We start from the raw sequence: 12,585 nt of genomic DNA, 5'->3' as shown, positions 1-12,585 counted from the left end.
TATTGGGAAGTGTTGGTTCAACACTTGCGCCTGCGTAATACACTTTTCTCGAAATTGTTTACTGTTAGAATTATATGTACACCTAATGCCGAATAAAAGATTCGCATAGTTCATTGTTAAACTAACGCTGATTGTAACACTTACATTATTTTATTTACTAGGAACAAAATATTTTCAACTGCTATAATCATTATATGTATATTTCACTCGATCTAGACATATTGAACCCGTTCCAAAACATTTTCCTCCCTTTTCACTGTTTTTCTTGGTCCTAACAATTTCTCTTCTTCTCTTATTTCAATTTAGAATTTTCGTGCATGTATTATAGTTGATGTATACTACGTATGTATAACTACGTAATATGTATGCAATATCTATGTACATCGAAGGACAAAAATTGAAGTTTATTTAACTTGGTCAATACTTTTATTCGAACTTAGGTACAAAGGACGATAAGTCTTTTTATTATTTACTTTAGATAACACGTTAATACTACTCGAGAAATAAGATGTAATATGTAATATGTAATATGTAATATGTAATATGTAATCTGTTTCCTGGAAAAAAAATTGTTATAAAACAAAAGTATTACTAAGCGTAATAATATTAGTAATATTATTGTATTATCGATATCTATGCTTTTATTGATAATTTCAAGTGTTTACTAGAAACGGTTACCAATGTAGAAACATGAAAGACTCGTATGCAGAGTCCACGTGCGTGACAGTTGTGGTTATGTTTTCTAGTGTGTAGTGTAGTTTGTATAATTAAATTAACAACGTTGTTGTAAATAATTTCAAGAAATCAAGTAAATCATGTCGACTTGTAAGATACATAACGTTAGGTTTTATAATCTGGAACCTCGATCGGTTACTTGTTTATCATACGAGTCGAAAACGAGAAAATTGGCGCTTGCGAGGTTAGTTTCACAGTAAACACTTTCAATTAAAATATGAAATGCGTTGTAATAATTTGTATGATAACCTATTTGCAGAAACGATAATTCGATTGAAGTTTGGAACGTTGGAAATGCACCGTTTGTGGAGTGTACGATAGCTGGTCATCCAGAAAACTCCATTGAAAGCATTCTTTGGATCGGTTCAAGATTATTCTCGACTGGACTTCACGGTATGATAGCAGAATATGATTTAACGACACTGGCCATTAAAAACGAGGTTGCAGTCACTGGAGGTGCAGCTTGGTGTATGGATGTTAACCACAAGAAAACCTGCTTAGCAGTTGGTACAGAAGATGGATACATCAATACATTCAATGTTACTTCCGATACACTGATATATGAAAGGATCTTTGATAAACAAAAAGGCAGAATTTTATGTATAAAATGGGACAATACCGGAGAAATGATTTATACAGGATCTGCTGATACGATTAGGGTTTGGAATGCTATATCTGGTCATGCAGTTCATAAGATGACAACTTCTAGAAAAGAAGCAAAGAAGGAAACTATTATTTGGTGTTTAGATGTCACAGATGATAATGTTATAATTTCTGGAGATTCTCGTGGTTGTTTGTCATTTTGGGATCCTCACATGGGAACTTTAATCGAATCTCATGAAAGTCATACCGCAGATGTATTAGCTGTTACTGTATCCCATGACACAAATGTTGTATATTGCGCAGGTGTTGATCCTGTAGTAAGAAGTTTTTGTAAAATAATTATGAAATCTACTGGCAAACCCCAATGGGTGAAAGGAATTGAAAGGAGGTTGCATGCTCACGACGTAAGAGCTTTAGTGGATGCAGATGGAAAATTATATTCAGCAGGTGTAGATGGATATTTAGCACAGTCGAGTTATCCACCTAAAATGCTTGTTAAATACCCACCGTTACTTCAACCACCATGCGTTACCGTTTGTAAAAAATCTAGATGTATTTTATTGAGATATACAAATTTTCTTGAATTATGGAGACTTGGCTCTCCAACTAAGGTATTTCCAGAATCCGTACATCCCGGTATGTTTCATCAGTTGGAAGAAGAGCCTATAAAGTTGTTAGAATTAAAAACAAAAGGAGATGAGACTATTATTTCTTGTGCTATTAGCAAAGACTCTAAGATAATTGTGTATTCAACCGATAGTCATGTTAGGGTTTTTAATTTTGACGTAGTTGAGGGAGATGTACAGTTATCAAAGAATGACAGTGATATTTCTGCAACCAGAATACAGAAAATGTTGTTCAGTCCGAATGGAAAGTTATTTGCAGCAGTTAACAATGATGGAAAAAAGAATACCGTGACTTTATATAAAGTGAAAAAGAAACACCTATGGGATCTTGGTTCCTTTTACACAAATATGGAATCTATCATGAACATTGGACTTGTATGCTTTTCCGCTGACAGTAAATATTTTGTATGTGCCGATCGTCAAGGTAGCATTGCTGTATATAACGTTAGCGAAACTGAGAGTACGGATACACCTATGGCGTGGTTATTGCCCAAGTATAGCTGTCCACCAACAGCTATGGCTGTACAGAAAGATACTCTAAATTTAGTTGTCGTATATTCCGATCACAAGGTGAGCAATTCGAATGCGTACATTTATTTGTTATATCGTGTAGCAAATATCTGCTTCAATTGCTGAGCATTAAACGTTCGGTTATTCAAGACAATATACCATCGTAAAACGATCAGTTATCATTAATTATGGTAGTCATAAAAAAAAACCATAAACCATTTATGGTCCTGCACTTTCTACCTCCTATAGAATTTGCGCTAAACTACTGCTATAATCTTCACCTAGTACGATGCCACGAGCGAAATTAAAAAGTATAAAACTTTACATTTTATCGGTAGTTATTTTTTGTACTTAGTCGTCGCGTTTCATTTCAGATCGTCGAATACAATATCTTGCAAAGACAGTACACGAAATTTTCAAATAATTTACAAAGTCGACTGCCAAAGCAATGGCTGGCACGGTCGTTTCCGATAACGAATATAATTTTCGATCCACGTAACGAGAATATCATAATAATGCACGACGACTCGACAGTCTACGTAATCAACAAGTCGAACGAGCTACCGGAAAAGGAAGCTAAAATTCCAAGACGCGAGAACGGCGATTTCACGGAGGACAGTAGCTCCGTCCTGAGTTCGCAGTCCCAACAAGCCTTTCAAGTTCTCAAGAAGTACAAGGTAATGTCGATTTCGCATCGCGTAATTCGTTTACGAAAATTAATTTTCACCGATCCTGTTTGCAGCACCTCGTCTACTTGGACTGGTTGAGCGATGAAGAACTGGTCGCGGTCGAAGTGAATCCTATATCTTTAACGGAGAAACTACCACCGACTCTTAAACAAAAATGGTTCGGAATGTAAATATTCAACGAAAGAGAAGTAAAGTATATCTGATCTTATCGAAGGGATGAAATGTTACATACAGAGTTATCCGAAAAACTTGAATCATATATTTCGAAAAACACTCTGTCACGAATATTCACGATACACTGTTTATAATTACACGAGATGACGATAATTATTTTTCAATACAATCGTTACAATGTATGATGCATTGTATACAAAAAAGATACGTATATGTGTATAACAAGAAGCTCGTTGTGAAAATAGCGTGAGTACATCTTTGAAATGAAGTATGAAGATTATTTGAAGCGTACAACGAACCAATTATACTCGTTCTACTTTCACAACGTTCGGCTCATGTATACATTACTTTGTACTAGTCCCATAAATCTTGTTCAACCTAGAAAGATGAACCTTTGCTGCGTGACGCGAAATTCACCGGGTTCTATGGGTGGTTCGATCGTCCATTTCGGTGATATGTACCAACGGCCCGTAAACTCAAGATTGTATTCCGGATGAGATGATCGAAAGCCCACCATCCCGGATGTCGTTCTGGGAATGGACGGTGACGGTTTCAGAGGAATCGGTGAACGCTTAATCGCATCTTCCGGCGGCTTACGTTCGAAGCTGTCCGCCGGAAGTCCCTTCTTTCTGCATTCCTCGGCTAGCACCTACGGTCAGTGACATCGGGCCACATTAAAATTCGTATGGTGCATGCACCGCTCACACTGCACTGTACATTCCCCCTGAATAACTTTTGGGTACTTTCGGACCAAACGCGTTTACTAGATGTTGGACTAACAAAAGAAGAAACGCGATTAAGTAAAGAAAGTAGAATGGAATTATTTTGTTATTTGTAGTACCCGTTTGAAAAATTCATTGGTCAGGTGTCCATACTTTCTGGGCCAATCGCGTCGAAATTTCTTGTCTCGTAGGATGACTTCTTTGCTGAAATACACACACCGAGAATTATTAGTTAAAAGAAGTAGATTGTTTCTCCTGCTGCGTGCGTCTACCAAATTCTGTCAGAAATCACAGGATTCTTCGAGTGGTCCCCGCGTTTCGTGGATCCCTTCTCGATTTGTCTACCTTCCGTCTTATCCTGCGTATCGTCCGCCATTTACAGTCACTCGCGGCAAGAAAGATCCTACTCGAGTATAAGAAAAGCAACTAGGAAACTAAGAGTATTCACAGGTGAAGCCCAAAAATCCTTGCGCGGTTTATTCGATATCTCGTTGCCATAGCTAATCTTACCCCCATTTTCGGGGAGATACGAGGGTTGTTTGAAGAGAGTCGAACATTACGCGAGGCACCACCGTGTAGCATCCATGTCTATGATCGTTCGTCGAAATGTTTTCATCGCGAGTAGCGAGTCTCCATCAGCTTGGAACTCGAAATTCTTGAGGATAAGGGTAGCTAGCACCCGACGCGATCGACGAACTATCGATTTCCGGTAGCAGCTGCATAAAAGGGAAGCAAGTTTACCGGCGGCGAAATCTCATCGAGCCACGTAAACCGAGACTAAAGACCCAGCGTGGCTATAAACTGAGAAGCGTTTAATCTCCCGGCGCGGTTGTAACTCGCAAGCTGCGAAGGCGTAGACGTCTAACGGGGGCTGCCCAAGCCTCCAGGAAATAATCAAAGCAGCGATACGGTGGCAAGTAAGTACAGTCTGTCGCGGTGGCAGGGCGATTCACGGGTGTACGTGAATTTAGGTGCGACCGACACGTTCGTCTTGGTTCGGCGAGAAGGTAACGGTTCGGAAACCTTTGTAGTTGTGGGGTCGGGAAGGATTGGAGGAAGGGCGGGGGTGGAAACGGCTGCAGAGTGCAATGCGCCGAGATTACGACTAATCTGCGCCCGAGACCGGTCGGAAGCGTAGTTTCTGTAACTTACATCGCTTAAAGCGTCAGCTCGTTCAACCCTCAAACTCCGTCGCCACCACCACTAGCGCGCTACCACCCCCTGTGCTCTATTCTGTCCTTCTTCGTCTCTCTTGGTTCCTTTATCTCGTCTCGTTCTATCCCTCTCAGTCTCGTCTACCATAACCGCTCTTGCATTAGCAGGGGACTGATTCTCCTGGGAAAATTGCGTTCTCCAAACTCGAAAGTTTCACGCGGCACGCACCTCGCGGTGTTTCATCAGAAAGAGGCTGGCCAACTTTATTCTTTCCCGGACTTGGGACAGCCTCGGAAGTGGACAGTTCCTTTTCCCTTGCCGGCACGATAAGGCGATTCGACCGGGATTTATTATTCACTCGTAATTCACTGCGGAAGCATCGACGTCGAGGAAACGCGAGAGATTCGAGTGGCCGGAGGCGTACCCTGTCTGGGTTTGCAGCTAGGGATTCTAGAAAAATCGATCCCTTTCAGGTGAAAATTCTTAACCCACATGTAAGTCTCTTCTCTGTCTACCCTGTAAATGACATGGAATTTTCTACAGCGTGATCGATTCACTTTTCAGGCACCAAAATATCCGACCTAAACGCTCAAACACCGAGGACAGAGCAGAGCCAGTACGTTTGGACATCCCCTTTTGTCTCCGACAGTTTGCCGACACAAACTCCGTGTGGACCTGTTTAGGACCAACATCTACCTTCTGGTACCAACAGCTGGAATTAATCATCGAAAGATCGCTGATACGTACGATTGAGCAGATAACGCTCGCAAGGCAACGGGGCGCCCTCGCACTTTTCGGACACGCGAGGGTTGTTTCGGTCGTTATCGCGATACCAATATTCGCACTCTCTTCACGTGCACCCCCGGTGTATACCAATTGGCGCCTGCTTCCCTTTTCGCACGGCCTATCCAGAGGTTTCCCCTCGATCGCTCGTACGCCGGGTGATATCTGAAGTGGCGCGTCCCGGCACGCGAGCGTCATCGACATCGGACGCGAAGCGTGCCTCGCGGGAATTCCCCGACGTCGATTCCCGTCCGTGCTTACCCTTACCAGAGATGGACAACGTTCCCGTCCACATAGAGAGTTTCGAGGTAAAGATTGAATTTCACAAAACGATAACTCGACAGCGATACGTTGGCTCAAGACGGAGCAGAATTAAAGATTATCTCAGTAGTTTAGACCGATAAGTTGTGTTGTATGTTCCGAAAGTGTAGACAAATCATTGTCAAAAAAATTCTATTTTAGACTCTGGGTGGTCCCATTTTGAGGTCAAAGGGCGCAACAGTGGGGGGTATGACTACTCGAGAGGCAGAAATCGTGACGTGTGGGATGGCGGTGCACGTGTTCGTGCACGGAGGTCAACGGGAGTGTCACGGAAAGGGCCAGGTGAAAAGGGGTTTGGTGGAAGGAAAGGCTAGGGTGGAACGGGGACAAGGCTGGCGGAGAGAAATTTGTGGGATCGTAGATGTAGAGACACGGCGGGGCACGCTGTAAATTACAAGCGGAGCGCCAAACCGCTATGGTCTTCTCTCGGTGGCGCAGGGGTGTCTAGACGTATAGATAATGCCGAGTTTGTGCGGGGCAGACGCAAGCTAGACGGTCCCTGGTTCATCCAGCCACCCGAACCAGCCAGCCAGCCAACCAGCCAACCGGGCTAGGCTAGACACATCGACCATGCTCTGTTTCTCTCCGTATCTTCCCTCTTTCTCTTTTTCTCACTCCCTCTCCGTTTCACCACGGATCTTCCGTCGCGCTCTGGTCGTCGCTATCGTTCCAGCTATATCCTCGCGATCCTTGTCGCACCCTACCATTCGCGGAGCATACCTATACGGTGTATACCAGCCGGATTTCCCATCGTTTTCGTCGCACCACTGGGACACATTTCTCAAAATGTGACAAAAATTGATCTATCAATGTTTCTCGCCTCGCGATTTAAAATGGAACGTATCGGACTCGAGTTTCGCACGTTCTGGATTAGGAAACCCTCTTTATCGGCCTTTTTATAACACTTTTGATAACACAGGAAGAGGAAGGAAGTTCTAACGAGCCCTCTCGCCGGCAGCCGCGACGAGAGGCCCAAGAAAACGCCACCCTCCCGGTGAATCATTCGAAATCATTGAATCGGGATCATTAAAACGTCCCCTTGTAAACGTCACTCGCGCCCCACACTCTCGTGCTTATCCGGCCAGCCGACAACGAAACGTTAAATAATCCCGATGAAATTTCATATTTATAGCGAGCTGCCGGTCACTAATTACGATTCGCGCCGCGTAAAAACGATTCTACTCATTACCCTTGCGAAACAATTAATTACGGCCACGGACAGCTCGAGGGGAGCGAGAAGGTGAGGGTGGAAAAAAGGAGGATGGGGCTGGAATGGAAATTTGTACCTTCGTCGGGCGCCGTTTCCCACCCGACACCGACGTTGAATCGCTAGGTTTTATTCTTTCTTTTTTTCTTTTCGGTTTTTTTTTTTTTTTTTTTTTTTAATCCACGGCGCTGCGCGTATTTGCTGGCCAGTCGAAAACGTTGGTGGGAAACGAATGCGGAACAATATTTCTCGGCGGCGCGTCGGCTGCCGATAAATACGGACTTCACGAGCGCGCAGTTGGAAGCGCTCTGGCCAGGTTTTGCGGTATCTCGAACGGCTTTAATGGCACTGTTAACTGCCGTATTATTTAACGGGGATTTATGCATCGCAGTCCGCCGATTAAAACACTACGGCGGTTGCCCCGAGGCTGGTGGCCCCGGGGGCAGGTGCACTGGCGAGGGAGGGTGGGAACAATATACCGCCCGCCTGTCGGGGGATGGCCAGGCAAGGAGGTTTTGTCCTCGTTGAGATTATAACGAATGCGTACTGTATAACCGCGAATCGGACTTTGGCGGAGTATAATTCGCTTTCTAATTTTTTAGAACGGTCTTCGATCGCCCGAGGCTCTCTGAATTATTCGAAAATTTAGATTTGGATGGTGGACGTGGAACTTTAACTCGAGTATGATTTTGAAACGCATCGTTGGTTTCGGAAAAATCCATACAATGTGCTCAGGTTGACTATTGGTGGAAATACAGGGGGTGTCTGGTCGGTGAAGTAGAGTACTCCGTAGGTGACCATTATAAACAGTATCGACCTTAGCGATCCAGTGGTCTGTATTAATGAAAACTCCAAATAAAAGTTCCTCCAGCCCCACCCAGTGCAGCGAGAAGAACGCAGAGACGTGCTAATACCAAAGAGATATCGTCGAGTCGAAGGAAACGGAAGAGAACAGAAATCTGCCGCGGTCTCGCATAATTCAAAGGGATGAAATTGAGGGTGACCCCGTTACTCGACAAACACGCCCATCCCTTCGGCCAGTCAGAGTCACAGGGACCAAAGAAACTGGTAACGAGCAATAGTAGATACAGATAACAAGCAGCATCCATCACCGTTTACGAATCGCATCGCGCGCATTGTTCGTGCGGGTTATTTTTCTCCCGGTGTCACGAATCGGTCGATGATCAGGCTCGGTTGTTGTTGGACCGTGCAGGGCAACGAGACCGGTTGAAAATGCTTTGGAACAGAGGGTGGATCTCCGTCACGATCCTTATCCGTGGCGGACGTATCGAAGAAAGCACGGGACAAATATATTGCCAGCGTCCATTTTCGATCTATCGATACCATCTCGTTTGACAAATGGATGTTCTCTGTATTCTTCCTCTCTGGCCACGTATTGTCCCGTATCAACGACGCTTATAGAAATATTTGTACGCTTTTAAAATTGGTCGAGATTCACAATTTAAACAGCTTTCGCATTCCGGTGTAGGGTTTGAGAGAGTAGGTGTTTTTTGGAATACATTTCAGTATTCTTGATGTTTGGTTGGTTGGATGCCGGTAACGCAGAGTAGTTGGTCGACGAGACAGGTCGTTCATACGATGGTAGAGCACTTGGACTAAATGGGGTTCCACAACAAAAAACACTCCCAATTTTTGACCGATTTGAATTCCCACGCTGTTAGCTATTAATGGATGTTGCACGTGTGACGGACAAGATCGTGAAACGTGCGAGACGTTGTAGAAAATTTGATCGTTCGATTTTCTTGCGCGATGGGTACGAATTAACTTTCCGTTTCCCCTGTCGCAACATTGGCCACCCTTTCGGCAACCCTTTGATTTCAAGCAACCCTCGAGGGTGACTCGCCACGTTCCCGATTACAATTTTATTTCCTCCCGCTGTCTTCGTTCGATTACTCTCTCCAATCGACCGTTACACGGAATGGAATTCTGTCTTTTATCGCGTTATCGCGATTAGGTGACCCCTTCCAGGACGTTGCGCTTTTATCTCCATCGCTGGTTTTATCATGCGCACCATTATTTACAGTCACGGCGCGCTATTAAGATCGCTCGATATCTTTTTCTTCGACTCGTCGTGTAATCGATACTTTTCTATATAAATTTCGCATGCTAATCGTAACATTAGTAAATTCAGAGTCGGCTGTGCCGAACTCTGTCGAATGTGCCGAATTTTGTCACCAAATGCGCAACAAAGGCGAATACCCGTGAAACGTACGTTACAATTTCAATCGACAGATTTATTTCACCGCGTGCCCGCCGAACAAACACACCGAGCAACGGTGTCGGGCGATAAAAAAATCAAGATTTTCCTACCAACAACGAGACACGTTAAATCACGTTCGGCTGTGCACGAACGGGACGCAGCTGCAGCTAAATCGATCGAACGCAGCGGAATCGAGCCGTTTCCGGTCCACGTCGGGTGGGCCACAAGTTCCGCTCCCGTCGCACGTGAAATCTGCCTTATAATAAGATCACCGTTACGAAATAATTGTACACTCGCTCGATAATGCCCGCCGTCGCTGTCGCCGTCGCCGTCGCCGCGACTGTACCCTCCTTTCTACTTGCCCGCAACCACTAGCCTTTCCTCGAGGCTGACCGTTGCTCGGATTCAGGTTTCCTCGAAGCAATAGGCAATTCAATTTTTTCGTCATTATAGATTTTCTGTTCTTCGTAGATACTTCCAATTTGACGCGAAACGAGTGTGTGTCTTATTTTTCGTTTGGACTCCTACACTTTGTGTCACTATATGGCTACGAATTTCAATAACGCTACTCTTTGGGTCATAAAATAGTTCTCGTTGTTATCCAAGAATAGCGTTTTTAGACGCCCAGACACGTATTCCAGGCCTCGCTGATTAACGCCAATGGGTGTCCATCTCGATGATTTGACGACACATCAGTGTCGGTACTTAGAAATTGATACGTATCGGTATTGACGAGTATGTCATCGATCCCATCGCTAACGCAAGCTGTCCAGGGAAAAGACGGTGAAAGGAGACTTGCCGATGCCGGAAACGAGGATGGGGGGAGCCATCGCGACGGGTAACGAAGTCGTAACGCCGCCATCCGTTTCGATCATCCGGCGTCTACGACGCGCCATCCCTGCGGTTTCGTATTACCCACCACGGGAGACCGTCTACCGAGCCCGTCTGCTCTAGCCACCACGGAGTTTTTGTTTTGTCTGGCGAACTGGAATGTTTAATGCACCGTCGCCGACCAATTATATCATTACACGAGCACTTGGGATCCGCGGTATGCGGTTTCAGTAGCGCGCATCTCCGCACCTGCGGGCGTCCTCCCTGACAAAGTGCGTCAAGGTTGTCGCGCAGTTAATTGGGGCGTTCGTATGCAGGCACCCCGATTATTGCCAGAGAATGGGGCTGAAAATGTCTGCAGTGGACGAGGTTTGCGCAACGATCGAGTGTTTTCAGCGGTTACGATCGTTAGCGTCAATTACTTCATCTTCCAAATTTACTTGTTGCTAAGCGATCACCCTCGCCACCAATTATCTCTATCTTCGCTTGCTGCAAAGTAACCGTCCTCGTTACCGTTCACTCTTCCTCCTTCACTTACCGCTAAGTGACCATTCCTTCTACGAGTTGCTTCTTCTTTGAATCGCGTATACAGAAATGCCCCTACCGTTCGCTGTAATACTGTCCAAAGGACAATACAGTCTCGATACCGCGTTTTCTCATAGGCTATAAGAAAATGTTAACATTGTAAGGTCGGTTATCGCGCCGCCGATCTTAATTACCGCGAAACAACGAGTCATCGACGCTTAGAACTTCGTCCCGTGCGACGTCTCGGTCACCTGTCCCAAGCGCGGGTCCCGTGCTTGTATGTCGAGTCCATTAAAAACCGTAGCCACGGCCTGTTTCTTTTGAAAGGTCATTGTGCCAGCGCTAGCGTGAGGTCTACATTAACGCGGATACTCGAAGGACACCTGTCCAGCCAGAAGAACTGGCATCGAACGTGACACGGGGAACGTGTTTTGCCCTGGGTTGTCTCTCGTCGTTCTCTCCCCGTGTATTGTCCAATGCACGCGCGTTCCTGTTCGATCGTGAAACGTCCAAATCAGTCTCGGTCAAAATGGAATCCGTGATTATCATCGTCGAGTAACTGATAATCGCGTGCGTTCGATTGATACGATTTTATTATCCCGGATAGAATAAGTTTGAACGTTTATATTTGTTGCCCTCAGGGGCTGTAGTTATGTTTTATTCTAACCGCAGTACGGCTTTAGCAATCCCGTGGTACCCGAGCTAAAATGAGCCCTAACTACTGGCATCTCTAACAAGAGAATTACGAAGAGAGATATGCAAGCAAATGCTGATGCAAAGTAACGTAAAACAAGAATTGGATGTAAGAAACGGACAAACGAAAGACTGGTAGGTCAAGGGGTTAAGCATCCATTTAATTTCAAATTAGAGATCCAAGGTTAGTAACGTTGATCGATTCGAAGATCGAGAACGATTATCGCAAAAGTAATCACTGGCCATGACGCGTGTGCAGGTGCGCGTGTATGCAAATGTCAGGACGAACACGCGAGCGTTAATTGAAACAACAGTTAGAGCATTGAATCATTCAATTAAGCGAATTCCGAAGCGAATCGCGCGACGCCGGCGCCGCGGCGTCTGCGTCGTTTCTATCTAATTACAACGGTGAGCTAAGTGGCTGAGTGGATCTCCCACGTTCTCGCCATGAATGGCTTATGAATTCTGTAACGAGCGTTCTTTTCATCGACGTAGGACGCGAGCGTCGTCCTTTTGAGACACTTGGAATAAATCAGTCGCCCGTGGACGAGATATCGTCCGGTGTGTCGTGCGATTCCCTGAGCCGGGAATCTTTCATTTAACATCGTAAATCATTTTACGTGATCAAGAAATATTTTCACTGAGAAGTTTTCATACAATTTTACCAAGAAAAATACAGTATACAGTATACTGTATGTATATGAACATATTAGACAGTAGAGTACGTACGTATGTATAAATTGTTCCATCGTGTCGACGAAACAGTACGATCCTTTTTAAACGCGTCACC

General features: G+C 44.8%; 2 protein-coding genes across 3 annotated transcripts; one reads left to right on the top strand and one right to left on the bottom strand.

Moving 5' to 3' along the window:
* The first annotated feature begins 115 nt into the window (after positions 1–115).
* LOC128876154 (U3 small nucleolar RNA-associated protein 4 homolog) lies at positions 116–3,544 on the top strand. Of its 2 annotated transcripts, none has more exons than XM_054122285.1 (4): positions 116–440; positions 995–2,534; positions 2,849–3,151; positions 3,217–3,544. In XM_054122285.1, the coding sequence occupies exons 2-4, from the start codon at positions 1,131–1,133 to the stop codon at positions 3,331–3,333; spliced, it is 1,824 nt and encodes a 607-aa protein (XP_053978260.1). In that variant the 5' UTR covers positions 116–440; positions 995–1,130; the 3' UTR covers positions 3,334–3,544. The 2 variants fall into 2 exon arrangements, with proteins under 2 accessions (XP_053978260.1, XP_053978259.1); XM_054122284.1 differs by lacking the exon at positions 116–440 and adding an exon at positions 489–919.
* A 133-nt stretch (positions 3,545–3,677) lies between these two features.
* LOC128876162 (uncharacterized protein C20orf85-like) lies at positions 3,678–4,465 on the bottom strand. The gene is made up of 3 exons (XM_054122298.1): positions 4,332–4,465; positions 4,179–4,263; positions 3,678–3,986 (listed from the first exon to the last, which is right to left on the bottom strand). The coding sequence occupies exons 1-3, from the start codon at positions 4,433–4,435 to the stop codon at positions 3,711–3,713; spliced, it is 465 nt and encodes a 154-aa protein (XP_053978273.1). The 5' UTR covers positions 4,436–4,465; the 3' UTR covers positions 3,678–3,710.
* Between the last annotated feature and the right edge of the window lie 8,120 nt (positions 4,466–12,585).

This window comes from Hylaeus volcanicus, chromosome 5 (assembly GCF_026283585.1).
Source record: "Hylaeus volcanicus isolate JK05 chromosome 5, UHH_iyHylVolc1.0_haploid, whole genome shotgun sequence".
In the NCBI taxonomy this organism is placed as follows: Eukaryota; Metazoa; Arthropoda; class Insecta; order Hymenoptera; family Colletidae; genus Hylaeus; species Hylaeus volcanicus.
Note: the sequence above shows the minus strand (reverse complement) of the source record. Positions and strands in the feature narration are given on the sequence as shown.

Excerpts from the sequence above, each read along its gene's own strand:
- LOC128876162 (XM_054122298.1), bottom strand. The coding sequence starts at position 4,435 with ATGGCGGACGATACGCAGGATAAGACGGAAGGTAGACAAATCGAGAAG. Across the intron at positions 4,264-4,331 it reads GTGATTTCTGACAGAATTTG|CAAAGAAGTCATCCTACGAG; the intron begins GTAGACGCACGC and ends TGTGTATTTCAG. Across the intron at positions 3,987-4,178 it reads CCAATGAATTTTTCAAACGG|GTGCTAGCCGAGGAATGCAG; the intron begins GTACTACAAATA and ends CACTGACCGTAG.
- LOC128876154 (XM_054122284.1), top strand. The coding sequence starts at position 816 with ATGTCGACTTGTAAGATACATAACGTTAGGTTTTATAATCTGGAACCT. Across the intron at positions 2,535-2,848 it reads TCGTATATTCCGATCACAAG|ATCGTCGAATACAATATCTT; the intron begins GTGAGCAATTCG and ends GTTTCATTTCAG. Across the intron at positions 3,152-3,216 it reads AAGTTCTCAAGAAGTACAAG|CACCTCGTCTACTTGGACTG; the intron begins GTAATGTCGATT and ends TCCTGTTTGCAG.